We start from the raw sequence: 25,723 nt of genomic DNA, 5'->3' as shown, positions 1-25,723 counted from the left end.
CACAAAAAAATTCAGAATTTTCCGATTTTTTTTATTTTACTGTTCACCCGAGCTAACTGTGGGCTTCACAGGGCCCAGAAGCCAGAAGAAAGAGGAGCGGTCCAGTCCTCAACTCCTCATCAACAAGATCGGGGAGGAGAGAGAGAGAGAGAGAGAGAGAGAGAGAGAGAGAGAGAGAGCAAAGATGAACGGCGGCGGGCGGCTGCCGACGGGGACCCCGTCGCTGGCCTGGTCATCGGTGGTCGTGGTCGCCTCCCTCCTCGCTGGGGCCTCCGTCGTCCACAACGTCTACAAGCCTGACATGGTACAGCAGTCTCTGCCACCCACCCGTACATTGCACCATGCCCGCAACCTGTTCGACGCAATGCACGCTCACGGCTCGCCACTCTTTCTTTTCTTCTGGTCCACCCGCAGACCATTCCGCCGGTGGAGAGTGACGACGGAGGTGGCGGCGGCATTGACGGCAAGCAGAGCTGAGCTGGTGACGGATTTTGTTCCTTCGCAAGAACCATGTTCTGTGTTGCACTGCCATCTGCGTGCCCCCAACCCTTTCTGTCGGCGTATCTCGTTATGCTTACCAGAGGAGCACAGCACTCTGCTGCTCGTTACCCACTGGAATCAGACTAACATTGTATGATTTACGCATCTTATTCAAAGGGATTTACTTTTTGCAGGAGATATTATGTTCTTATTTAACACGACATTTGATCCCAAACCTCCGGGGCTCTTTCACACTTGACATTCTCATCGATGTCATATGCTGGAATTTGGTTTATCCTTAAATCTCCAGGAGCCTGTACCTCTAAACGGTCAGATAGTGAAGGGACCAAGGCTACTGGAGTGGTGTTAGATTCATACCTTTGAGAGCCAATGTGGGCTGTTGGATGAGCAGAAAAAAAAGCACGGAGCCACTAGGCAAGAGCCTCTCGTAGAATGACCCTGGCACAACACCAGTTGCAGCAACATGCTTCTCGATTTGCCGGAGTGCAACCAGGTTCTTCACGGCCGCGTTGAAGTCATTGAATGGGAGATCATTAAGGAGTAGACTGACTTCCGGAGGTGGCTGTTGCAACTGAAGAAAGTGATTGTGGGTGGCCTCGAGCGTGACCGACACCAGTGCTATCGCGCTTGGGCCAGAGGAGCAACCCAAGTCCGCGATCGCCATCTTTCCATGCGACAACGTGCTTGTGTTGCTGCATACAGAGGGAGTACATCAACGATCGCCACTTCTATCAGGGCCTTCATCCTATTCTGCTCAGGACTCTGCAGTCGACCTGTACTTCTTCAGAAATCTAGTTAAAAGTTCCCCTATACTGGTCTTGTTTTCTTTATGTTGTTAGTTTAGCAAACTCCAGTCAGTAATACAAGATATATCATGAACAAATTCTTGATGTGACAATCTTTGGAAGCCAAGTTTCAGGAGAGGAGATGATACCTGGAAAATGGATTTGCGAGCATAGCTAGTTTCTCCTTCTCCTTGATTCATACTCCCTCCGTCCAAAATTAATTGTCGCAGAAATGGATGTGTATACACATATTTTAGTTTTAGATACATCCATTTTTAACCATTTTTACGACAACTAATTTGGGATGGAGGGTGTATGCACCATCTGTTTGGAATCCACAGATACCTTGAGCCCGAGAGAGCAAGGTGTCATGGAAGTAGGGATGACTTTTCTGGCTAATAGGGTCAAAGTTCTTACCAATCTGGGGGACAGCTCAGAGACAGATTGAATAAAAGATTATGTAAAGTTCAGATCAGGATATAATACATTAACAACCTTTCACTTCTAGTGTTTGTTTTAGATCAGTAGACTTGTCATTTTGAGGCCATGCCTTTGCTTGCAAACTGGAGGTCCAGTTCTTTTCTATGCTCAACTGGGGATAATTTTCTGGCTGCTTACTGGGTGCAATAATAAGGTCAACGACCAATAATAAGGTCATATTTGGATAAGAATAACAGCCTGTCACTGCTAGAGATTGTATTTTTTATTGACCAGCAGAATTGTTATTTGGCATGGTTAAATTTTGTTGGCTCTTACTACTGAGCATATATAGAAACAGAATGATAACTGAACTTCCAGTACATTATCTGTTTTACTGGAATTTCCGGTACATTGTTAGCATTAAGTCATTAACACGAACACCGTCAGCTGAGTAAGATCTTTCACTGAATAAGAACAAGAGCAGTAAATTGGAGTGTGCACACATTGTTATGGAACGGATCACACAGTAAGTATTACAATACTGTCAACTGTCGCCATGACTAAAATTGTAATATAACTGAGTTACACGAAAAAACAAAAAACCCGTCATCTTTCTGAAAGAAAAGGGAGATATAAAGAATAATCAGAATAAGTGTTACAGTCTCGGGCAGTGTTTTAGTCTTGTTTCTGCTCTTATATCCTCCCTGCAGTCTCTTGTAAGTTTTTTTTCCGTGTCTGGTTCATAATCTTCCGAGCAAATTTAATCTTCACAAACAAATAACACATCGGGACCATTTTGTCAAATAAAAAGGAAAAAGAGAGAGAGCAAGGTTACAATCTTGAGCAGTGATATATAGATATGAAAACTTTCACAACACTCAAGGATGTGTTAAATAATCAAGTGCTATGCATTGTTCGTCGCCTTTTAAAATCTCAAGACACACTATAATCTCTTAACAGGGGCCTAACAGGTCACTGTTCTACTAGATACTAACCATAAAGATCAAAGGAGACAAGGTCACAAGGTGTGTAGTGTACCTTTAAAAAATGGCAAGCAAGTATAAACAGCAGTTACCTGGTCATGCCTTCGTGAGTGATACAACCAGCATAACTAGTGGGTAAAATCACTGACGAGAAGTCCCAACCTCCATGAAATCTATGAGCGACACCTGCCCTTCAGCTTGCTGATCGTTGTCGTCGTCTGTTCTCCTCGATGCTCGAGCCGCACTTGGTGTCGCTCGAGCTCACGTTCACCAACGGTTGGTCTGGGCAATTGGGCGACCCCTTGGCGCTGGCGACCATGCGGGTGACCGCGGCGGCGTCCGCGCTCGTCGACGGGGCCGCCCCGCCCTCGCCGCCCCCCTTCGCCGGCTCCGCCCTCCCACCTCGCCCCCTCCCCCTCCCCTGCTCGCCGCCTCTCCCCCTCCTGGCGTATTCCCTCTGCCCTTCCCTTCGCCCTAGCGTCGCTGAACGGGCATGTTGGGCCAATTGGGCGGCCGAGGAAGACTTGGCCAAGGCCGCTGCGGCGGCGGCGGGCCGTCTCCGGCATGCTCGCCGGTTTGGTGACCGGCTCGCGGAGGTCGCCGCGCCGGAATTGGGGCTGCCGCCCCCACCGTCCACGCTTCCCCCCTCCCCCTTCCCTTGTCGGTGCGGCCTTGTGCCCACCGCCCACCACCTTCCCCACCGTCGCCGGTTACGCGCCGCCAGGCCGGCCGACGCGGCGGTGGGGCCCGAGCCCGTGCTTGGGGGGTGGCCGGAAGGGCGGACGTCGGTCGCGCCGCAGTGTCTTGGCGCCACCCCTCGCCGGTGTCGCTCCCCGACGTATGCGTGCCGGTGCGGTCCCCTTCAGCGACGGACGTGGTGATTCCCCGGGGCCCTGCTTTTCGTGCCTTTTGACCGTCCGCGGCGGCTCCGGCCGGCATCTCATCGGCGGCGGCGGCGAGGGTTCGGGAAACCCTAGCTCCTTCCCTTCCTCCTCTCTGGACGGGATGGGCCGTCCTGGCCTATTGGGCTGGCTGGGACGGGGAGTCGCCTCGGCCTAGGGGGCCTGTGGCTAGCCCACCGCTCTCTGGGACGTCCCCCCTCCCTCGCAGGCTCTGGCCCAGGTCCAACTGGCCTGCTGGCAGCCACCCTCTTTAGGATTTGCCGCTGGACCGGTGCCCGCCTCCTTCCCCCGCCTCCTCCCTGCGCCGTTCGCTTCCAGCGCCGCCTCCCGATTCCCTCCTGCGCCGCCCGCGCGCGACTCCCCTCCTCCCTGTGCCGGCTCCCCCAGCACCTCTTCTCCCTCCCTCGCGGCGCAGCCCGCCATGGTTCGGGAGGCAGGGGACGGTGTACCCCGTCCCAAGCGTCGTGTCGGAGCTCGGGACCCGCCGCCTCCCCCGGAGGTGCGCCACTCCTCGCCAAAGGGATCCCAACGGGAGGTCGAGCTGCGGGAGGACCTCCTCCGCTCCAAGGGGCAGTCCACGGCCGGCGGGGGCGATCGGCGTTCCGAGCGTGACCGAGAGCGGTCTCCCGTGGAGTGGCGTGGTCGCGGGCGGGACCGTGACCGCCATGCCTCCTCCCGTCGCTTGCGCTCTCCGCCTCGGTCTGATCGTGCGTCGGCTTCCCCTCCGCGGCGCTATGACCCGCCTCGCCGCCAATCCCAATTCCCCCCGACCGGTCCCAATAACAACAACAACTGCAACGGTCGGGGGGTGTTCGCTAAGAAGAAGAAGAAGCGAGGTAACCAACCTCAGCCGGGCGGCCCGGCCTCCTCGGTCTCTAACCTAACGGTGGTTGCGGCACCGCCCTTAACCGCGGTCGTGGCCACCTGCTTCAACTGTGGGGTGGTCGGGGCACTGTCAGTTTGATTGCCCCAAGCCGTCGGCCTGCTACCTCTGCAAGAAGACGGATCACCCCGCCGCCCTCTGCCCGGACCATCATCACCCTGGGATGCTGGGGTTGTTTGGCTACGCGTTGGATGACCTGGGTTTCTTCCAGATGGACCTCCCCGAGGCCCGGGCCACCCCGCCCATGACCGCTCTCATCTCGGTCTTGGATGGTCGGACGGCTTCCCCGGCCATCATCTCTGAGGAGCTTCGCCACCTGTTCAACCCGGATTGGGATTGGGAGGTGACCCCAATCTCGGACCGGGAGTTCACCACGGTCTTCCCGGACACGGTCAGTTTTCGCTGCCGCACCCACAGCGCCAGGCTCACGCTCGCCCTCAACCAGCTCTCAGTCTGCATCTCGGTTCCTTCTGTGGACCCGCTTGCGGTGGCCACCCTGTCCACGGTGTGGGTGCAGATCCGTGGGCTTCCTCCACCTGCTCGGGATGAGAGTGTCCTCCGTGGCTTGTCCCGTTTGTTGGGCAAGTTTGTGGCTGTCGACAGTGCCTCTTTGCCCAAGGGCCCTGCTGTTCGAGTTCAGATCAAATCCCCCGACCCCTCCAAGCTCAAGATGACGCTCCGGATGTTCTTCAACGACGTGGGGTATGACCTGCACATCTCGGTTGAGGGTGGGACTCCCACTGATCCCCTCAGCTCGGATCGTGGGGGTGACGCTGACCCGGAGTCCGGGCCTGGCGGTGGGGCTGATGCTACGCCCCCTCCCCCCCCCCCCCCCCGTCGCCCCCGCAGTCACTCACCCCACTCGAGGGCTTCCGACGACGACTCGACCGACTCTTGGGACGACCCCCCCCCCCCAGCCGGCTCCTCCCACCCCTCGTCTACTCATTGCTCGGGGCTGGGCTCTCACGACGCCTTCCCCGGGGACGAGTCCGAGGACATCGCGGCTATTGCAGTCATGCTCGACGAGGCTGCCACTCTCTCGCCTGGCGCCACCCTCCCCCCTCCCTTCCTCCCTGCACCGCTATCCTTGTCTGATGAGGAGGGGAGTGGGGATAACCGGGGGAGCATGGAGGTTCATCCCCCATCCTCCGCGCGGCTTCTTTCTCCGGTGCTCTCTCGGGAGGTTCCCTCGGCGCAGGTTCTCCTGGAGGCTGATCTCGCTGCCACTGCCTCCCCCACGTCGTCCAGGCCGCCCAAGTTCCGGGGCCGCCACCGCTCGGCCTCTACCCCGGTCTCGTCAGCCCGGAAGAGCGTCCGGCTCAGGGCGACGCCGCGGCTGGCGGGGCTCCCAGTCAAGGTTCGTGTTTTTTGCACTCGTTGGTTGTGGTTGCTCCTGAGTTGTGCCGTGGGGCTCGGTATGCACGCAATGCGGTGCGTTAGCTTCCTTGCAAAGTCTAAGTATTGTGATCCCTCGACGACACCCCACAACTACTTGTGTCTTTCGTGGTGATGGTCCTTTTAGTCTGCTAGCTAGGTCCCGCCCTTGTTGGGTGTCTTGTTCTTCTCTTCTCCTTGTAACCTTGTTGTACGGTTTTCGGCCCGGTTTCCTTTATAAACAGGTCAACTTGTTTAGGTTTTCGATCCGGTTTCCCTTATAAACTGGATCACTCTCCTGGCATAATGGCCACTTTGAGTACCTCCCCCGGTGATTCTCAAAAAAAGAAGAAGGGTTGCGTAATACTCAGAAAAACTTCAGTATCAAACTCAATCAGCAAAACTTTTGTATCAAACACAGGTGCATACCCACTTCTTCCCCCTCCTTTGGTTCTCTCGTCCTCCCAGCTTTCCCATCCGCCATGGTGAAAGCTTTCAATTACCTGAAGAGCATCTTCAGGTTTTTACTCTCTGGCATCTGTTCGAGCACCTTGCGAGCATCGCCCAAACAGTGCGCTGACCCTGATCACTATGCAAAACTGTAGCGTAGTAGTTGGGCTGATGGAACAGAGTCAGGAGCATGATTACGGACAAAAACTGAGAATACAGTGACAGCCACGGGCCTGAATTAAGGTCAAATGTGTAAAGAACACTTGAGAGTTAAGACGATGAAAAAACGAGCTGGAGCGATAACTAAAAGCTAGAATATGGTTGTAGCGTGAACATGTACTTGGACAAATGAGTCACATATTTTTACAATATATAGAATAGTCCATTCAGATGACAGAATAATAGAAATGTATAAAAAAATCCATAAACATAGAAGAGAAGCAATCACATAGTATGACACAAGAAAGCCCACTCCAATATGTAAATCGATTAATGAAGTGTGAACATGTTGTTGCCTTGTAAACCGGCCAGCAACTCACCATCCTGAGTAACAAGATCAAAGGAAACTGTTGACATTATTGCCTTGAAGAAATCAACGGCTCAGTCTCATTCAAATGTGGCGTACCTTTGGAAAAAAGCAAAGCAGTCACACCAGCGGCCACGATCATCAATCCATCATGCCTTGGCGACCGACAGAGTCAGCATAGCTAATCCGGCATGCTCTTCCTGCAGCAAGCTTCCGTCCAGGTTCCAGCGCCGCTCCGCGATCCTCACGAATTCGTCCATCACATCCCCAAAATGTTGCACGACTATCTGTTCGTACACGGCCCTTATCTGGTTGGCGATCCAGCTTGGGGTGACGAGTGCACTGTCCAGGTCGCTTAAAAAGTCATGCACCAGAAACTCCTTGATGGAAAAGGAACCCTCATCTTGGATGATCTCTCTTAAATCTTCCTTTGAAGGCCCATAGACTGGCACGTAGAAAGAATCAAACTTCGCCTTGTCGATTACACCCTATCAATCATCACGGAAGATCAAGGACTCATGTGTTCATTAGCAATGATAAAATTCTATGCTAGAAAACTGACGAAGTGTACCTCTGAGGCCATAAGGCTTAGAACCTGAGCAAGGATGTCCCAGATGTGAAAGGGCGCGATGCCATCAGAATGCCTCCCTATAATGGAAACAACCATCTGTCCTCCCGGGACTAATTCTTTGGCTCTCAGCTCCAGGAAATGTCGGAAATCATTCCTAAACTGTTGTGCATAAGCCTCAAGGACCATAGGGAGGTTTTCACGCCTAGCATGCTCATCGATGTAGTAAGCCGGGATCTGGTTCCTCGTTAGAAATTCAGGAGGCTGTGAAGATAAAGGTTTTGGTTACAGAATTGGCAAGTTAATGCAATGGATCGATCCATCGAGCAGTGTCACACTTGCACCTTTGAGAGCCAGTGCAGGCTACTGGACGAGCACACAAGATGCACGGAGCTACTAATGAAAAGCCTCTCGTAAAACGATCCCGGTGTGACACCCGTCAAGACCACAGGGTCGTTGATTCGACGGAGTGTGACAAGGCTCTTCACCACCGTGTTGAAGTCGTTGTCAGGCAGATCGTTGAGGAACACACAAAGTTCCGGTGGTGGCTGCTGGAACTGAAGACAGTAACCATGGATCGCCTCGACAGCGACCGACACCAGTGCCAGCGCGTTTGGGCCAGAGGAGCAGCCCAAGTCCGCGATCACCATCTTGTCAGGTAACAAGGTGCTGCTGCATAAGTCTATGATGGCTCTTTCTATCAGGAGCTTCATCCTGTTCTGCTGAGCGTTCTGCAGTCGATTTGAACTTCTTCAGAAAATCTAATGGTCTTTCAGCTAAATAGCATGATTCTTAGCTTCCTCAATTCTCCTTTTGAATTTCAGATATATAGGTCATATTATGAACTCGCGCTAAGAAAAACTACATTATGAACAATTTCCTGATGGACAGTTCTGAGAAGCCAATTGTCAAAGAATAGGATACCTGAATACCAGAGTTGCGAGCATAGCTTCTTTCCCCTTGTCCTTGGTTCATATGCACCATCTGCTTGGAGGCCATTGCTTTGGTTAGAGCGAGGCTAACCTCCAGAAAACCGGATAGAACCAGATTTGGAGGCCACAGCTAATGATGTACATTAACGTCAGTTCTTATTTCCCTCTGCTACCTTGGGATGGCTGCTGATCTTTAAACAACCGAGGGAATACTTTAAATGTAACCACTGATTCAAAGCTCGGGCCAAATTCAACTACAGATAAGGATGTGCCAATAGCTTAACAACCCGTCACTATTAGTAGTTGTTTTAGATCAGCAGACATGTTATTTTAATTTGGTTACATTGAGTTGGCTATTCAACATGGGATTCAAGGTCAAAAGCAAACATTTCAGACATTTTAGAACAGCACAGGCACATTTTTTCTGAAGCTGACAGAAAAAAAAAACTGAAAATCACATTTTATTCTTATTGGGAGTGGTATATAATCTTTTTTCTACAGTGGCTGCACAGAGGATTTTATTTTGCTAATGCTTAATGCTTCCATACGATGCTTGATGAACACAAGCAAGTGCACACTGCATGGATAACGCGAATACTTCAAGCAGCCAAATAATGAACTACCATGTGATCTTCAAATAATAACTTAAGTGTGACGTTGTACAGGGATGGCACTGGTTGGAATTAACTATAAAGTTTTGGTAGCGTGTAAAGAACATTCACACTGCATAAAGTTGCCCAAGCAAAAGGACATCTATTTGAATAAAATATGAATGAGGTGATATGAATCAATCAAGAACCACAGCTGAAGAGTGGTGTGAAAATTTTGGTCAACTTTCAACCCTATGGAAGGCACGGTCCAAAGTCTTCGATGTAGAAGGATGATCTGATCATGATATCTTAATCACGGTCTGATCATATCTTAATCACCTTACAATGCTGACCAAACAACATTATATACTCAAATATTCTAACCAGGAGTATGATCAACACGAAAACCATGAGCTCTCTTAAATAAATATTAGAGATAATACCATGGCGAAAAGGAGCACGTCATCACACATACAAAATCAGTAGAAGTCAGCCACAGTGCAAATATACAAGCTGGAGAGAAAAACACATGTGCCTGCACTGCTAAACTGGGAAAACACACTTCAAAGCCTCCTAGTGGCAAGATTGCAGGAATATCGCCTAGTACCACCTCCGAGGCTACTACTATTATGGTTGATATGAAACAAAATATTACTGTTAAACACTTCTAGATGGAAATAAGAACTCAGAGGATGTACCTTCCATCTCAAGCAAAGGCATGTGGACAGCGAAAGAGGGAAGAAAATGAGCGGAGTAATTTGCAATCGACCACTGAATTCATATTTCTAACTTCGGTTTCCAGATCCTACCAAAACCATCTCTCTTATATAGTGGATCCTACTAAAATGAGCGGAGTAATTTGCAGAATAGTAACACCCTTTGTCGTTATAGACAAACAAGATTGAGAGAACAACTGAGTCCAGGATTTGCAGGACACAAAAGAAGAACTAACCTGTATGTGCTCAATAAGTCTGTCACACCAACAACCGCCAATTAACCCAGGGAAGCTATCCAAGAATGTCTGTTTTTACAAACCAGCAACACGAGGAGTATCGGCCTAGAATGTCAAGACTGGATGTGGGTAACCACAAGTACTCTTTCAAAGCCTGCACAATCAGCCGACGTGGAACCACCTACAAGCATAAAATTCAGTAGTGAGCTATCATATTCAGACTGTCAAATACTAGATTCAGGCTCCAAAATTAGGATGAACATGACTAGTATCAACCTGACCAGCATGTGAACATCGAAAGCAATGAACCATGTTGTGGCAGCACAAATCCATGACCTAGTCACTGAGAGCACCTTGTGAGCGGTCATAACGGCAGTCTGACCCCTCGACAAGAAGATGTCAGTGAGTGATGAAGGCAGCACACCCTAGGCAGGAACGCAACCACCCTGCCGATGCTCGCAGGTCTTCCTGTTATATAGCCTTATATTGGATAGAGAAATTCTGTGTCTATGCATGTTTGATAATACAGACTACAGTTTTGATCTGTTCTCTTTTTTTACAGGATGGGGTTAATTTCATCAGTTTCTCCCTTGTATGTACCAGGTAACAGAAGATGTGCAGAATCTAAAGTTTGAAAGAAGCTCAATAACCCTGAAAGCAAGTTCATCACAACAAATGTGTGGATTCTTCAAATAAGTATCATGGTAAGATCTTTCAATGAGACGGTGGAGCTTATATTGCTTCATTATCTTAGGTTCCCTGTGTTCCATAAAGAACCCAATGACATGAAACAATATTATGATTCTGTTTTGTAGAAAAATATGGTAGTAAAGCTGAGAGAAAAGTGCATTACTACCACCCAGGAGCAGGATAAGTTACAACAAGAGATGGTAAGTATGACTTCATCACAGAAGCATGCATATTCTTCTTTTTCCCTTTTCGTATGATCATGCAGCATATAGGAAAGGTATGATGATAAAGCATGAAATTTTGTTTTGCAACAAAGGAACAGAATATCCTTCTCTGCTTTGTAAAACCAGGGGAGCTATATATACCACTGAGTACAGAATGGTCAAGCCTGGCTCGAAAGCTGTGGATCCATTGCTGTTCTGGAAAATGGATGGTAGCTATACATGCCATTGGTACAAAGAAAGAATGCTGTAGTTGATAGTTTTAACCTAACTTGAAAGAAGCAAAAAAAATCTAAAGAGCCCTGTTAAGACCGTCCAGGCCAGAACCATAAATCTTACCATGAGGGATTACAGAGATGTTCAAAACTGTCTTCAAAACTAAGCTTTGCACACAGGCAATCATTCAATGTTTATGTTGCACTGTAATTTCATAACTGTCTTCTTGTTACTCCTGGCAACAAATGCTATGCCTCATATGATGTGCAGACGTTCCCACAGGAACATCACCAACTAGGACTGGATTTGCAAATGGACAATACAGTAGAAAGCAAAAAAAAAAAACATAATTAGCAGGCAGTGGAACGTTGGGATGCAACACAAACATACAGGTCAGTTTAAAACATCCAGTTCCATTTAACATCCTAATCCAGTACCCAGAATAACTTGTCACTGACTCAAAACACAGCTAACAGATACTGCACATGCTTTCTCTAAGACATGCCTTTTTTGCTCCCACACACTCAGCTGCTAGAAATTAAATGCAGCTCACGCTTCTTTGATCCTCGACCTTCCTCCTCTTCCTGTCGCATTACTGTTTCAAGCAAAACAGACGAAGAATAAGGATGGAGACAATTAATGTTGAAAAGGTCAAAACAAGTGAAAAGGCAACAAGTTGTACAACAAAGTCAAATAATTATCACGCAGCAACCAAAAGTAAAAAATGATCAGAACTGTTCCAGCAATACAGATTGAATGCCAACTAAAGCATACAAGATGGTCACAGAAGAGGGTCTCATTGGAAGTCTAACCACTAAAACAGAGAGGGTGAAAAGAACATCAACCAAGTACCATACTGTTGTTAGGTTGGATGATTATAACATTGTCGTATAAGAGGAAGAACTTCATAGTGGTACATCTGAATCAGAAGAGACGCATAAACACAAGCATGCCATTGTAAAATGCACGATTCATAACTGACATCCGTGTGAGTGATAGTGTGCTCCAGCAAAACCCTTAATTCTATTATACGGCAACATTCCGAAAATACCAAGTATTAACAATCTAAGACATGATAGCTTGAGGGTCACAGTTCCAAAGCAAACACCCATTCCTCTAATTTCTCAACTTATTCCCAGTTCCTTCACTTTCCTTCTCAGCATGCCGACCAAGAACCCTATGCACAGGGGACACCCTCATCCTCCTATTAGATATGTCTCATCTATGCTTCTAATGCGACCACACAAAACCAAAGTATAATAACATCACACAAAGGACAAAAGACAAACCTTGCAGGATCATCCTTGAGCGCAGGGAATGTGGGAGGCCAGATCATCATATACGGATGGATAAAACCCAACCACTGAATCTCGCTTGTCCCCTCATACACTTTATACAGCATCCTGCACTTGATATCCAAATAGAGTAGGCATGGACCCATCTTCAAGAAAACAAACTCAGCATTGCGCCCCACGTGCTTCATCCACACCTGATGTGTGTGATCAGGCATCCTCCATTTAGCACACATCTCACGCAAACATATGGTATCCACCAGCAAACAGTTCTCCCATGTGTGCAGCCAGATGCGCAGCTGAAGCTCGTCCAAATGAATGAGATACACGCCAGAATCATCATCTGCCCTTGACAACATGGTTCGTCTGTCACTGTCACTGATACCAAGCCCTTGTGGAAGCTGAAATGTGGAGGAACTTAAGGCTGTCAAATCCAAGACAAGAATTTCGCTCTGGGTGGACGCCATATAGATTTTATTGCCAACAAGCAGAGGATTCAGTTCCTGTGGCAGAAAAGGGAGCTGCGTCGTTGCCGAGGCATGCACACACCAGACACCATCTTGCAACATATACATGTGCACCATAGATTTTGTTCGCTCCTTAGAAGATTCCATCAACACATAGAAGTAGGACAAGTCGTTGCCGCGTTCTTTGAGAAAGAGTTCACTGAAAGTGCATAAATAGCCATCCTGGAGTTTGTGTCGTGGGTATGGTGGGATGACGACCATACCCCTCTCAGGGCAGAGGGGGCTGAGCACTATATTTTTTGATCCAGGATCTCCAATGTAGCTGTTGAACGTGTTCATGAAGACGTTGCCATTGCAGGAGTCCAAGACGAATTTATGTGTGTTACTGCAGGCATCCAGGATGGAGCTTGCAGAGCGGATGATGGCGTCGAACTCTGGGGGGCGCGGTAGCATCGGCACGAAGCGTGAGCTGCTACAAAACCTCCCGGTGTCGACATAGAAGCGAAGGAGACGGGGCGGGTGGAGCTTGCGGAAGCGGCAGAGGAAGGCAGGGTCGGAGGCGTGACAGAGCCAGCGCTTGCAGACGAGAGCAGCACATACGAGGGTAGTTGGGTAGCCGATTAGGAGGAGGATCTCGATGAGTAGGTTGTCGTCGCTGAGCACCTTGGACACGGGGTCAGCCGGCGTCACAGATTGCCACAGCCTCTTTCCATCCATACACGGCAAGTTGGGTGCGGGATCGACCCTGAAACAGGAGAAGCCACAGACAAATGCCATCTACGGAAAAATGGGTGGAGTTAATAGGTTGGTTGTTAATAGACAAATGCCATAAACGGGATCTTCATTCAGTGTGGTTGCAAATATACAGCACATAGATAGAACACAAACATACATGATACATCCATCCATTCATCCAGCATAACATACAGATAGTCATGAAGAGGGAAACTGGATGTTACCCGCGAGGAACCTCGGCTGGATCCATATCCTATCCACCTCCCCCCTATTGCGGCACCCTCTCTCCTCTCCTCCGCTGTTGCGGTAAGGGAAAGTTAGGGTTTGTGAGGGGAAATCAAGCTAGGGTTTTCCGCAAGAAAGGAAAGTAACATAAAGGAAGAAGGAGATGGAGAAGAAGAGGAAGGGGACGAGGTTTGCTGACCTTGAATCTCTGGCTGCTGCCGGGGACGGGGAGGTCCGGGGCCGCCGCCGGCGCCGATCCTCCGTTCTCTCCGACCGCCGCTTTGCTGGAGTGGAGACTCAAGTGGAGAGGGGAGCTGAGTTTTTCTTTTCTCTTTTCGCTTTAGGAAATTGGGAAACGTGTGTGCAGCCCACTAACCCAACCCTTATGGTTGGTTGGTCTCAAAAGTTTTTTGGCTGAGACCGCATAGCCTCAAAAAAAAAAATTTGCTGAGACGTCCACAGTGTATCTAATAGTGAAGCATCAAATGAATATTGTCGTTTATTTAGTTTATTAGGTAATATACAGAGGCATCAAAATGATTATTTCAGTCGAGATTGCAAGTTGAGTCTGACTGAGCTAAGCACCATCGATCTGTACACTACCCCATATGCGTGAAAATAATTTGCATTTGACTTGAAACTATACTTTACTTTCATCATATACATAATTAAACATTGAAAACCCCCGCAAAAAGGGATAAAAAGAACCAGAAATAATCAGAAAATGTCAGAAAGGGGTGTGGTGACCTTACTAACTATCAATACTAGATGATACCCCGCGCGTTGCTGCGGGACACTTAGTTGACATTAAGGATTTTCTTATAAATGAAAGAACGAAATGCCAAACTGGTATTGAGAATTTGAGAACAACAATGTGACAAAAGAGTAATTATGCATTGGCAGTAGAGTAGGTTTTCTTAAACAATAAACAGAGTGTATTGCAACCTACTGGATTAACAATGCTTTGGTCACTGCGAGATTTTCTTAATTATCTAATAGTGTGAACAATATTATTTGACACTGCACTGTATAGTAATAGGCTAGAGAGGATAATAAAGGGGGGCGTTGAGGAAGCAATTAGATAAGTACATGATATTTATACATTTATAAAGGTAAAAGCTAGAAAAGATATACATCTTTTTTCTTTCGATGGACTGTGAGAGATTTGCAATTTTCATATGAAATAAGAGTGCTAGATTGTCGATTTTATAAAATTTTGATTTGATAGTAGCCAGCCAAGTAAGCGTTTTTTTGTGTGAATTGATCAACAGAAGATTGAACCAACGAATGATGGTGCAAATAGTTGTTTTTACTTGAATACGCTAGCAGTAGCAGGCAACCTTTTATGAAGATAAAAAAGGGGGTTCTCTAAGGTGAGTAACTAACATTATGTGACAAAACTAAAAAAGGGGTCACCCTTAGTGGATGCCAGAATGCATCTTCTGATTAGTACAATGGTTCTTCTCCTACATGAAAGGATTAACTGACAGGTGATTTAGTATCATATCTGCTCAAATGAAATTGCTTTGTCCGACCGAGTCCATATGAACCTATATTAAGATTAAACATTGAGAACATTCCATGTCTATAAATAAACCTCAAGAACCAATAATATTATCATAATGAAATATGGTGTTGGAGGAGTACGAAATTGTTACTATTGAAAATCAGTGAAGGTGCAGAGAACATGATATATTATATTTCAAACGGGATGCTGCAACCACATACATACCATAAGAATCAAACTAAGAATCCTCTATGGTTGTGACAAAGTTGAAAGTAAAAGAGATGAAGTAAGGAGACACATCCACCAAGAAAGGTCCAAACCTGAAATGAATGATGTCTATTAGAATGGCCACGCATGTTAATAAATCAAAGCTGAAACTCAATTAGTATCTAACAGAAACAGTAGTGCAAAAGAATCATCAAAAGAAACACTGCCAAACCACAGGACCAGTTTTTTAATTCTAAAACGGAACTGCTAATTATGCAGTCAAGGGAACATATACAAATAAGATTAATGGAATCCAATTTAGTTAATCTAATAAAAATGGTTTAGCTATAACAAAGTTACCATCCAGCAATCAACTTGTACTAAGTGATTGAGGCGTGGACATGTAGCTCAAAGAATCCAACTTTGGCAAAAAAAAAAGCACCAATGTTAACTGATTCAATCCAGCAGCACCAACCTGAGCATGCATGCGAGGCTGGTACTCATAGGAAGCATCAGATAGGATTAATGGGAGTACCTGAGCTCGGGGACCCGCAAGGAGTTGAACTGCTCCAGCGTTTGGGGCTGTCGTGGGCGTACATCAGCACAATCTTTTCCACCATCTGGCATTCAGTAAGCAGCTCGGACGTCCGCCGGGGCTGCAAAACTCAAACGCGAAGCGCCGAAGCTGTAACAAAATTCTTATCTTGAAACACAATCAAACAAAAAGAAGAACGCCAAGATCGGCGTGGTTGGGAAATCAGGACCTGGTGGTGGTGTCGACGGCGCTGAGGCCGCTGCGGGCACGACGTGTGGGCGAGAAGGCGCGGATGACGATAAGGCTGGAGTTGCCGGTATTGGGGTCCCAGAGCACCACCACCCGCAGTGCTTAGCTAATGCTCTGGAGGTTGGTGTTGACGCCTCCTCCAAATTCTCTTCGTTCAACACGTTGCTGGTAAATCCATGGAGCGGCACCGACGACAGATGACAATAGAGGCTTCAAGGCAAAATCTGACATCTTGGAAAGCAACCTGTTTTTTCGATGGAAGAAGATGAGGGAACAATCAGAAATCTGTTGCTCTCTTTCACAGGGAAAAATAGTGGAGGAGATGAAGAGGATGAAGATTTGGTGGAGAAGAAGAATGAAGCGGTGGTAATAAATATATGGGGGAGTGATTGAGGGGACGGTCGATGGTAGTAATCGTCTAGAGAGAAAACGCTCGGGTGGAGAATAAATAAAGAGACCAGCGAGCCGTCAGTGGGCCTTCGGCAGGAAATATACGTGACCATGTGGAGAATGATTTTTCTCAAAAAAGAAATTGTGGAGAATGATGATGTGGCGTCATGCTGATGTGGATAGTGTGCATGTTAAAAGAATTGTTAGTAGTGGGGATCAACTTCTTAAGAATGTAAGATTTGTCTCTTCCGTCTCTCAAATTGGAAGACGGCTGGGTCCATCTTGAAATTTGACAGAACAACGTAGGTTCCATAATATCTCCTAATCTTTTGAGAAAAATCTAAACAAAAATTTATGTTTGATCCCGTAAATTTCAAGGCTCAAGCAAGCATTTCAGTTGATTCCAAGAAAAAAATATTGCGTGAACATGAGGCCAAAATTCACTTGATTTAGGGTGTGTACGTGAATAATAAGCAAACTTTGCAGGAAAATTAAATTGATTCTAAGAAAAATTTAGGCCTCACATTTCTGGGATCCAGTGAACTATACGTAACCAATTTAGGAAAAATTTAAGCAACATAGACACAATCTTTTGTTTTTAGTGGCAATGGAGTGATAGTAGTAGAGTTTGTTTTAGTGTTGAAGTCAACCTAATTTAGGAATTGATATCAGACAAAATTTATGGATTCAGCGCAGCTTAGCGTCTAAGCGTGCCTAAGCGCCGCCTTTTCCAATAGAGCAATCAGTATCACCCTCAGCGACGGTACTCATTGACAAAGAAAAATCATGGGCCAACCAAACAAGGGCCAGCGGCTGCACCAGCGCGTGCATGGCTATTGCACATAGGTGTTGGTAGCCTCGCACCACATGCCATCTCTTGCTTATAGCTCGCCCAAGGTGTCGGCTAGGGTATATATATACAGTCACGACTCACGAACACAATGCGCACTAGGAAAACCAACCCCATGGTGCGGAAGAACTTCTGGCAACACCAATAGAAGATTGGGGGTAGCGTCGCCGGCCCGGGTCGTCCGTAGTGGGGTCGGCCATGGAGACCATGTCATCAGAATCGATGTCTTGTCTTCTCACACTAGCGTGTACATTCCCAGTACCTCGTAATCCTACATACTACATACTTCCTTTTTATGCTAAAGCACGTAGCTACCTTTCTGAGAGTAGTGGAAGAATCATTGAGAAATGTGTATGTGCTTTTACATATATATAGCCTGCGATGTTCTGTTGGCCGTGAAGTTAAGAAAGGTAAAGAGGCTCCACATGGTGGCATGTGCTTGCTTGGTCATTATAAGGATCATGTGAGCCTCTGCAATCGTTTATTTGGAGTAATAACCGACATGCAAAGCATCTAGATGACCTTCAAGAGCTTGAAAGCATGTCATCTTTGAGTCGCCTACCTGTCATATCCTTTTGGATACAAATAGTAACATTAATAGTAATAATTGACCGACGTAGTACATACACACCCTCACTTTAAGGGCATAATTGATTTGAAAGATTCTAATTGAAGTTTCCAATGCTAGAATCAGGATTTATTTTTTCTATGTAGGTCCCTTGATTTGTAGGAATTTCCATTAAGGATTCTCGCTCTTAATTTTCTATGGACTCGACTTCCTGGAAAGATTATTTTGATTTTTCTTCGTTGTAATCAATTAATCTTTGGCATAAATTCAATCTCCCATGACTCAAATATTCATTGAAAGAGCATTGTCGAGGATTAATTTGCAAACACAATACAGTTTGTTCACGAGGCAGCCAACTATGTTGTTTTGGCCTGATTGTATGATTCTATGGTTTGATAATTAACCAATTCTTTTTGAGCACTTACAAAAAGCATAGAACAAGGAAGTGTCTATTTAATAGCTAGCTGATTTTAAAATGGTGAACAGTCAAGTTTTTAGTCCATCCCTGATTAAGATACAACCACGTGTAGTCAGCTCCCTAGCAAAAACACCAGGCCCCTTCTGCGTGGGGTAAATCGTTAACGGGTGCTTGTTAGTGCTAACGGGTTTCAATTCGTTCGTCCCTGTTTCAGTTCAGTCTCATTTTTATTTTCTATACACCAGGCTAGCCGGGTAGGTCTGTTATCCGATGGTTTCCCACCCACACTTCTCCTATTAAGCAAACCGGGGGGGGGGGGGGGGGGGTAGGTACCAGAAAAAAACAACATACATGGAGCATGTGCCAAAGTTTCCGACAGAGGCTCCCACATCGAAACCGGTGATGCACAAACCTAGGAGCGAAAGAGGTGGTCATGGCTATGTGGGGACTTACAAAGTCGGGGCGATGCTAAGAATCGACCTTACATGTAGCATGAGGGGGATGCTAGTGGGAGAGGAAGCTGTCCACACTAGGAGGCAACCTGTGGGGTGGAGGAGGTAAGATTGGCGACAATGACAATCTCCTTGCATACGACATACTCACCCCAATGTGTGGCATAGTGACCGTGACATGTGCCCAGTGAGCCTTGAATAAACAACAGGCGTAATCTGGGCCACGACATACAAAAACTTTGTTTAATCTCTCATGGGTGGAGCCGACAACAAGGCAAGACCCCAGAGTGGTCAAAGCTCCTTATTTCTAGGGAAAATCATTATTGATCCTTATAAAATATGAATAAAATTCACTACGATATTTAAATTTCAAACCATCTAGAATTTAATGTGGGTCTCAGCCTAGAACAAAGAATTTATATTTTCGCAAAAATAAAAGAAATATTTGTCAAGCGCACATGTTAAAAAAGAACTGAATAATAGCCAGCAAAAAGAGTTGGGGAGAGTTTTTTCAGTGAGCACAAGGAACCCATTTTCCGTTGCAAAGTAAGGAATGAGGGCCTACCAAGCCCAGCCCGTTTAAGAGCTACTCCTCCACTATATATATTCATTCAGTCCCAGGAAGGGAAGACCTACCCACCCACTCCGCCGCCGTCACTACCACTCCACCGCTCTCTTCAGATCTAACGAGATCTAGGGCGTGAGCTTCTGGCCGGCGACCTTGGCGGAGGACACACCACCTCTCCTTCACCGTTGCCTCCCGGACAAGATCTTCATCCAGGAGATCCTCGTTCGCCTGCCCCCAAAGCCCTCCTCCGCTGTTGCGCCGTTTGCCGCGCCTGGCGCGGCGTCACCTCCACCCGCGACTTCCTCCTCACTTGCCACGCCCGCTAGCCCCCCTCCCCCTCTTCTACGCCTACAATCAGAAATGCGCCCGCGGCCGCATCAAGTCCCTAGACATCATTCCCTTCGACCACCGAGTAGGGGTCACTGCCGCCGACCGGCTCCAATCCGTCGCGTGAATTGGCCTCTCCTATCCCGGTCTGGAGGCCTCCTGCGACGGTCTCCTCGTCCTCTCTGAAGGTGAAGGCAACAACAAAAATTTGTTCATCTGCAATCCGGCAACTCGCCAGTATGCTCCACTCCGACAGCTTTCTGGCTTCATGTTTTTGGGGATGTACCCGCACAGCCCAACCGGCGAGTACATATTATTGCTGTACTTTAGCAATGTAAAACTGGCACCTGGTGGCTCCTATGTCTTTTCATTAGGCTCCGGCCAGCCGCCGAGGTACACAGGTTATCCTGATGCATTTGAATTAATGTTCACCTGACCCATTTTGTTCCGTGCTAACCTGCATTGGCAAATTCTAGAGAGCGCAGGCAACATGTTAAAGGTATTTGACACCACTGCTGAGTCATTCCGACAGATGCGTGCTCTGCTTCTTTCTTACCCCGCTCACCTGTTTGAAATGAATGGAATGCTCAGCATGTCCATCTTTAATGAGGAAACCAACAGGACCATTAATATCTGGATGTCACATGACTATGACAACGAGGTATGGGCCTTGAAATACCAGGTAGAATTGCCGGTTGCAGATCTCACTGTGCAGTTTGGAAAGTTTGTCGAGTATTGGAATTTGGTGGTCGCTTCTAGGGACGGTGTGTGTTCATGTTGGTCAAATTTGGCGAGTGGCTACTTCAGGTTGATATCAATGGCAAGTTGATTGCAGGTTTCCATTTCAGAGGCCTCATTTCTACTGAACATCGTCTCAAGCAAACTCTTGTTCAGCATACCTTCTTTCCGACGTTAAAGGGTTGTGTTGTGAACGATTCACCTTTCATCTGATCGGATAGCTGCCTAGTGAGGTGGCGCTTTTGAACGGCCTATCAGTATCCTTATGAACTGCAGTATCGAGTTTGAGCCCGGAGGCTTCTTTGTTGATGCATGTAAAGTTGTGATCAAGAATCTCTTGATGTTATGTGGTTGCGTGAAATCTATGCATGTTTTGGTACCAAATTACCAAGTCGTTCTGGTGTGTGTTTGAAAGATGTGCTCCGGTCTGCCTCTTGTCTCTGTTGTACTCCTATTTATTAGTTTGCAATCCTATTTTAGTTAGCAATCTGCATGCCTCATGTTTCTGTTTCTTCAACTGAAGGATTGACTTTGCCTTTTTTCTAGGTCTTTGTTTTATTCCCTGTACTTATGTATTGCCTGTTCTCAAAGATGAATTCTTATTATTTAGCAATCTTGACGTGTCTCATTTTTCTAAGTTTGGTTCTAGGCTTCTAGCTGACCATTGAATGTGGTAGATTGATTATCCTCTCAATTTCTTAACTTGCTAATATCCTCACGAGCTGCAATATGTATAAGTTGGGTCCACCTATGAGCTAGTTAGTTTCTTTATTATGATCAAGAAGCTATGACTATTACATTGTTGCATGAATTTTGTGTTTCTGAAAATCCTTTTAGCCTGAATGGCTACCAGTTCTGTTGTAGCCGGTGATGAAATTAGGGCTGATTATCCTTTTTGATGATTAGCAAGTTGAACCTTGGGTTTCAAAGAGCTTGAAGCACTACTCGTTAAAGTACATGAATTCATTATAGTCATCTTCAAAAAGTGATTTTTACATCTCCAAAAAGGAAGCAACTCAAACAGATGATGTATATTGATGATGTAGAAGTGCAACTTCAATAGATGATGCAAAATAAAGATGTAAAACCGGCCGACAGCCACGCGGCTGTGTATAACCACCGTGAAACTGAATTTTAACTGTTGATACGTCCAAAACAATGTGAAATAAGTAAATCAAAGCGGATAGTATTGTCTGACTATTTGTGGCAGCAATATAAATCGAATCAGCCTAGTACTAGTATGAATCAAACGAGCCAGTACTACTTGGTTGAGCCAAATCGACTAGCACTAAATATACGCGAGCTCGCGATTGAGTCGATTTAGAATGCTAGGGGCGTGTTTGGTTACATTGCCAATCCAGCCTGGCCCGGCGAGCCTGGCTCTAGTGATCCGGTTTGAGGGGATGTAGGCAAAAAAATAAACCCAGATGCACATAGTTTGGTTGCCTGCATGTACCTAGTTGCATGAGACAACCATTTTACCCGGTGTTTGGTTGCCCGCATTGCATTAGGTGCACATATGACATGGTGTTTGGTTGCAACCTGCACAAGGTGTTGTCACCACTTCTAACTAGTGGTGAGTTTACCACACACAATCTGAACGTGTAGTGCCAGCTAGTTAAACAAATGACAGTTCATCCTAACTACTATGAAATGACAGTTCAAATTATTAAGAGCCATTGGCTAAATAGGGGATAGTTCATCGGTGTTGCTGCTACCAGATCTTCATCTTCATCTTCCTCTTCTTCTGCTTCTGCTGCTACTTCTGCTACTGCTGCTTCTTCTTCTTCTTCTTCTTCTTCTTCTTCTTCTTCTTCTTCTTCCATGTTCTTCAAATCTTGCACTGACCTCTGTTAAGCCACATTGCATCTGCCCACTCCAACCTTTTGTTCTTCCAAGCGTCATTATCAAATGCCTCCACACCATGGCCAGAGCTAACACCATCGTCAGGCTCGACCTCTTCCTCCTCAGGTACGTGTTCATCAAAGCCCCGCTGGAGGATCCAGTTATCCAGAATGCAACAAGCAAGAACAAGCTTAACATAAGTGGAGTATGGGTGGAATGGCTTCTGATCCAGGATCTTAAACCTATTCTTCAGAGCTCCAATGCCCTCTCAACAGTTACTCTAAGGCTGGAGTGTCTGAGATTAAACAGCTCATGTGCAGTCCTAGGATAGTTCCTACCAGAGAACTCGTTGAGATGGTACCTAGTTTTCCTGAAGGGTGGAAGAATACCCGGCCGACATGCATAGCCAGCATCTCCAAGGTAGAACTTGCCATCGGGGATGTTGATCCCACCAGGCGACTCATGTTACCACTGAGAATGTTAGCATCATGCGCTATATAACTCCTCCTAGCCAGCCAGCACATATGTGAACTTCAGATCAAAGTCAACAGCAGCAAGCACATTCTGGCTTGTGTAGTGCTTCCTCCCCTGTATGCTGCAGACTGTGACCTAGGAACTCTGGCAGTGACATGAGTACCATCTATTGCCCCAATGCAATCCTGAAAATGGCATCACAAGCCTGTGTTAGTGCTCAACGTGAACAATACAAGCATATCAAGCCATGAAAAGTGTATATTGTCAATGCTCACCTTGAAGTATGGATACCATCTTGGGCTTCCGCGAATCTTGGGTGGAGTCTGGCCAGATGGTCTCCTGATCATCTCTCCTCTAAGCTCCCCAATAGCAAAAAGCACCTGCTTGAAGTACCTAGAGATGGTCTCCATTGATCTCCTGAACGTGTTGTGAATGACCCTGAACCTCTGGTTATGGCCAACAACATGGAGGAACATGGCCACATGCTCTTCGACACTGGTGTTGATGTTATCTTGTAGCAGCCCCCTGCTCCTCAAGGTCTCGACAAGCCTAGAAAATGGTGCTCTTTTCATTCGAAGCATCCACAGAGCCTCGACGTCATTGCAGTTGTAGATGTAGTTCAGATTTTGGATCCTCTCCTGTTCCCGGATAAACAATGGACCATAGCAGATCAAAGGTCTCCCAGCTCAAGATGGCAATGGGGCCGCGAAACCCATGTCCCCGCGGATTTTTACCCTATTAGGGGACGGGGACGGGCGTATTTTCATCCCCGCGGGGCTGTTGTTGGGCACATTATACAACCCGACACCTTTCGTGGGTTTGCACTCATTTCGGTAGTCCCCGAAACCCGGCAAACCCGGCAAAATACATTTTTTTTACCAAGCACTGATCCGGCGCGGCCCAAACCAAAGCTACCGAGCCTGAGCGACCGAGCCCCCCACCCACCAGCGTCGAAGGCCAAACCAAGAATTCTATTTTAAAACTTATGTAATTGCACATCTTGTTGAACCATGTATGGCTGAAATCTGATCATCTTTGTTGCTGAAATCTGATCATTTTTGTTGCTGAAATGTGGTATCATGCTGCTGAAATACACTCTATATAGTTGTTGAACCATCTAATATTGTTTTTTCTTGAAAATTGCTCAAGTTTTTCTGCTGAAATCTGCTTGTTTTGCCGCTGAAATGTTATTCTTTGTCGCCACTATGTTTGTTTAAGTATTTTGATTTTCTCGTGGGTTCCCCGTGGGTTCCCCGAAACCCGATGGGTTTAGGGGACGGGCAGAAAACTAGCCCCGCGCACGGTGATGGGGATGGGGACGGGTTTACGATTTTCTCGTGGGGATGGGTTTGGGAAGGCAAAACCCGATGGGTTTTGTCCCCGTTGCCATCGTGACTCCCAGCACGACGAACAGCTCTCTGGTGCATGAACATGACCCATGCCTGAATAACACTAATCAGTGTTGCTGCATGAATTATCAGCCTCATCCGTGTGTCCATAACCTAGTTGACATCAACGGTTCATTCAGTGGGAAATCGACCCTACACCTAGCCAAACGGACTAACCACCGACCTAACAAAGGGGGGAGGGGTGCTGCTTACCGGCATCAGAGACGAGGACGGCGTAGGGGGAGCCATGGCACAAACAAGGTCGACCAGACAATGGCCAACAGCAAGGGGAGAACCAGATCCGCTGCCTCTTCCGCCGCCGCCGCCACTGCCTCTAGCGCAGATCTGAAATCGCAGCCGCCGCCGGTGGTGAGGCAGTAGGGAAGAAAGGGGGGTAGTGGCAATGGGTGAGCAAGTGAAAGGGGGGTGAGGCTAGATTTGATGCCGGGACAGCGTGCCAGATTTCCATCTCCCGCCATCCCCCCTCGCCCTCGCGTTGCACCCACCCGTGCGACCTCGCGCCGCACTCAGCCTGGCTCACGAGAAACTGCCGATCCGAGCGTTTCCAGCGAGCCAGGCTCTGGGATGCTTTGGGAAGCATGCGATGCAGGCCCAACAGTGAATCCAGGCAACCAAATAGGCCTCTTCCTTCCCGCGCGGGCCTGGTTGGGCTCGATGCGGGCAACCAAACATGCCCTAGCTAGCTCTAGCCCAGCGAGCGGTTGAACCACGAGCTCAGCCGCCACCGCCGATTCAGAACGCTAGCTCGCTCAGCTGCCACCGCTAATTCCCACAAGCTCGCTCAGCCGCCCAGCCGCTTCTCCCTTTCTCACGCGGCGCAACGGCGAACAAAATTGAAGTGCAGGCACCGGACCTCTTCCCCCACGCAGCCGCACTGGACCTGTTCCTCTGGCCTCTGCCGGCGAGCTGCGGCAACCCGGTGCTGGAGCCCGCCTCCCTGTCCCTCGCGCGCGCCTCTAACCAAGGGGAGGCTTCCCTCTGCAGGTCGCCGCCGCCGCCAAAATTGGAAACCTCTGCCGACTGCAGGACGCCCTATCCTGCACGGGACACTCGCCGCAGGTCGGGGCGCAGCTCGCGTTGCAGGCCACCGCGCGTCAGAGGTCTAGGAAGAGACTGCCGCTGCTGAAGTTCTCGGCGCACTGCCACACTCCCACTTCATCTCGCCGGGGGCGATGGGGATGACCGAAATTGTTGGGGAACGCAGTAATTTCAAAAAAATTCCTACGCACATGAAAGATGTATCATGGTGATGCATAGCAACGAGAGGGGAGAGTGTTGTCTACGTACCATCGTAGACCGAAAGCGGAAGCGTTATGACAACGCGGTTGATGTAGTCGTACGTCTTCATGATCCGACCGATCCTAGCACCAAAGATACGGCACCTCCGCGATCTGCACACATTCAACTCGGTGACGTCCCACGAAATCTAGATCTAGCTGAGTGTCGAGGGAGAGCTTCGTCAGCACGACGGCGT

The 25,723-nt window shown here is 47.6% G+C and overlaps 1 protein-coding gene and 1 pseudogene across 5 annotated transcripts; one reads left to right on the top strand and one right to left on the bottom strand.

The window, feature by feature from the left end:
• Positions 1 to 6,590: 6,590 nt before the first annotated feature.
• Positions 6,591 to 16,601, bottom strand: LOC109780474 (probable jasmonic acid carboxyl methyltransferase 2). Of its 5 annotated transcripts, XM_020339059.4 has the most exons (9): positions 15,962 to 16,601; positions 13,912 to 15,539; positions 13,712 to 13,785; positions 10,143 to 11,588; positions 8,317 to 10,047; positions 7,737 to 8,123; positions 7,396 to 7,656; positions 6,924 to 7,312; positions 6,591 to 6,841 (listed from the first exon to the last, which is right to left on the bottom strand). In XM_020339059.4, the coding sequence occupies exons 5-8, from the start codon at positions 8,389 to 8,391 to the stop codon at positions 6,974 to 6,976; spliced, it is 1,062 nt and encodes a 353-aa protein (XP_020194648.1). In that variant the 5' UTR covers positions 8,392 to 10,047; positions 10,143 to 11,588; positions 13,712 to 13,785; positions 13,912 to 15,539; positions 15,962 to 16,601; the 3' UTR covers positions 6,591 to 6,841; positions 6,924 to 6,973. The 5 variants fall into 5 exon arrangements, with proteins under 5 accessions (XP_020194648.1, XP_040241713.1, XP_073367287.1 ...); XM_040385779.3 differs by lacking the exons at positions 6,591 to 6,841; positions 6,924 to 7,312; positions 7,396 to 7,656; positions 7,737 to 8,123; positions 8,317 to 10,047 and adding an exon at positions 12,283 to 13,529 and having other exon boundaries at positions 11,368 to 11,588; positions 13,645 to 13,785; positions 15,962 to 16,082; positions 16,191 to 16,287; XM_073511186.1 differs by lacking the exons at positions 6,591 to 6,841; positions 6,924 to 7,312; positions 7,396 to 7,656; positions 7,737 to 8,123; positions 8,317 to 10,047 and adding an exon at positions 12,283 to 13,529 and having other exon boundaries at positions 11,368 to 11,588; positions 13,645 to 13,785; positions 15,962 to 16,295.
• The window catches only part of LOC109780481 (uncharacterized), a 30,856-nt pseudogene continuing 21,003 nt past the window's right edge, over positions 15,871 to 25,723 (top strand).

This window comes from Aegilops tauschii, chromosome 3 (genome assembly GCF_002575655.3).
Source record: "Aegilops tauschii subsp. strangulata cultivar AL8/78 chromosome 3, Aet v6.0, whole genome shotgun sequence".
In the NCBI taxonomy this organism is placed as follows: domain Eukaryota; kingdom Viridiplantae; phylum Streptophyta; class Magnoliopsida; order Poales; family Poaceae; genus Aegilops; species Aegilops tauschii.
The sequence above is the reverse complement of the archived record's forward strand: the minus strand, read 5'-3'. Positions and strand labels throughout refer to the sequence as shown.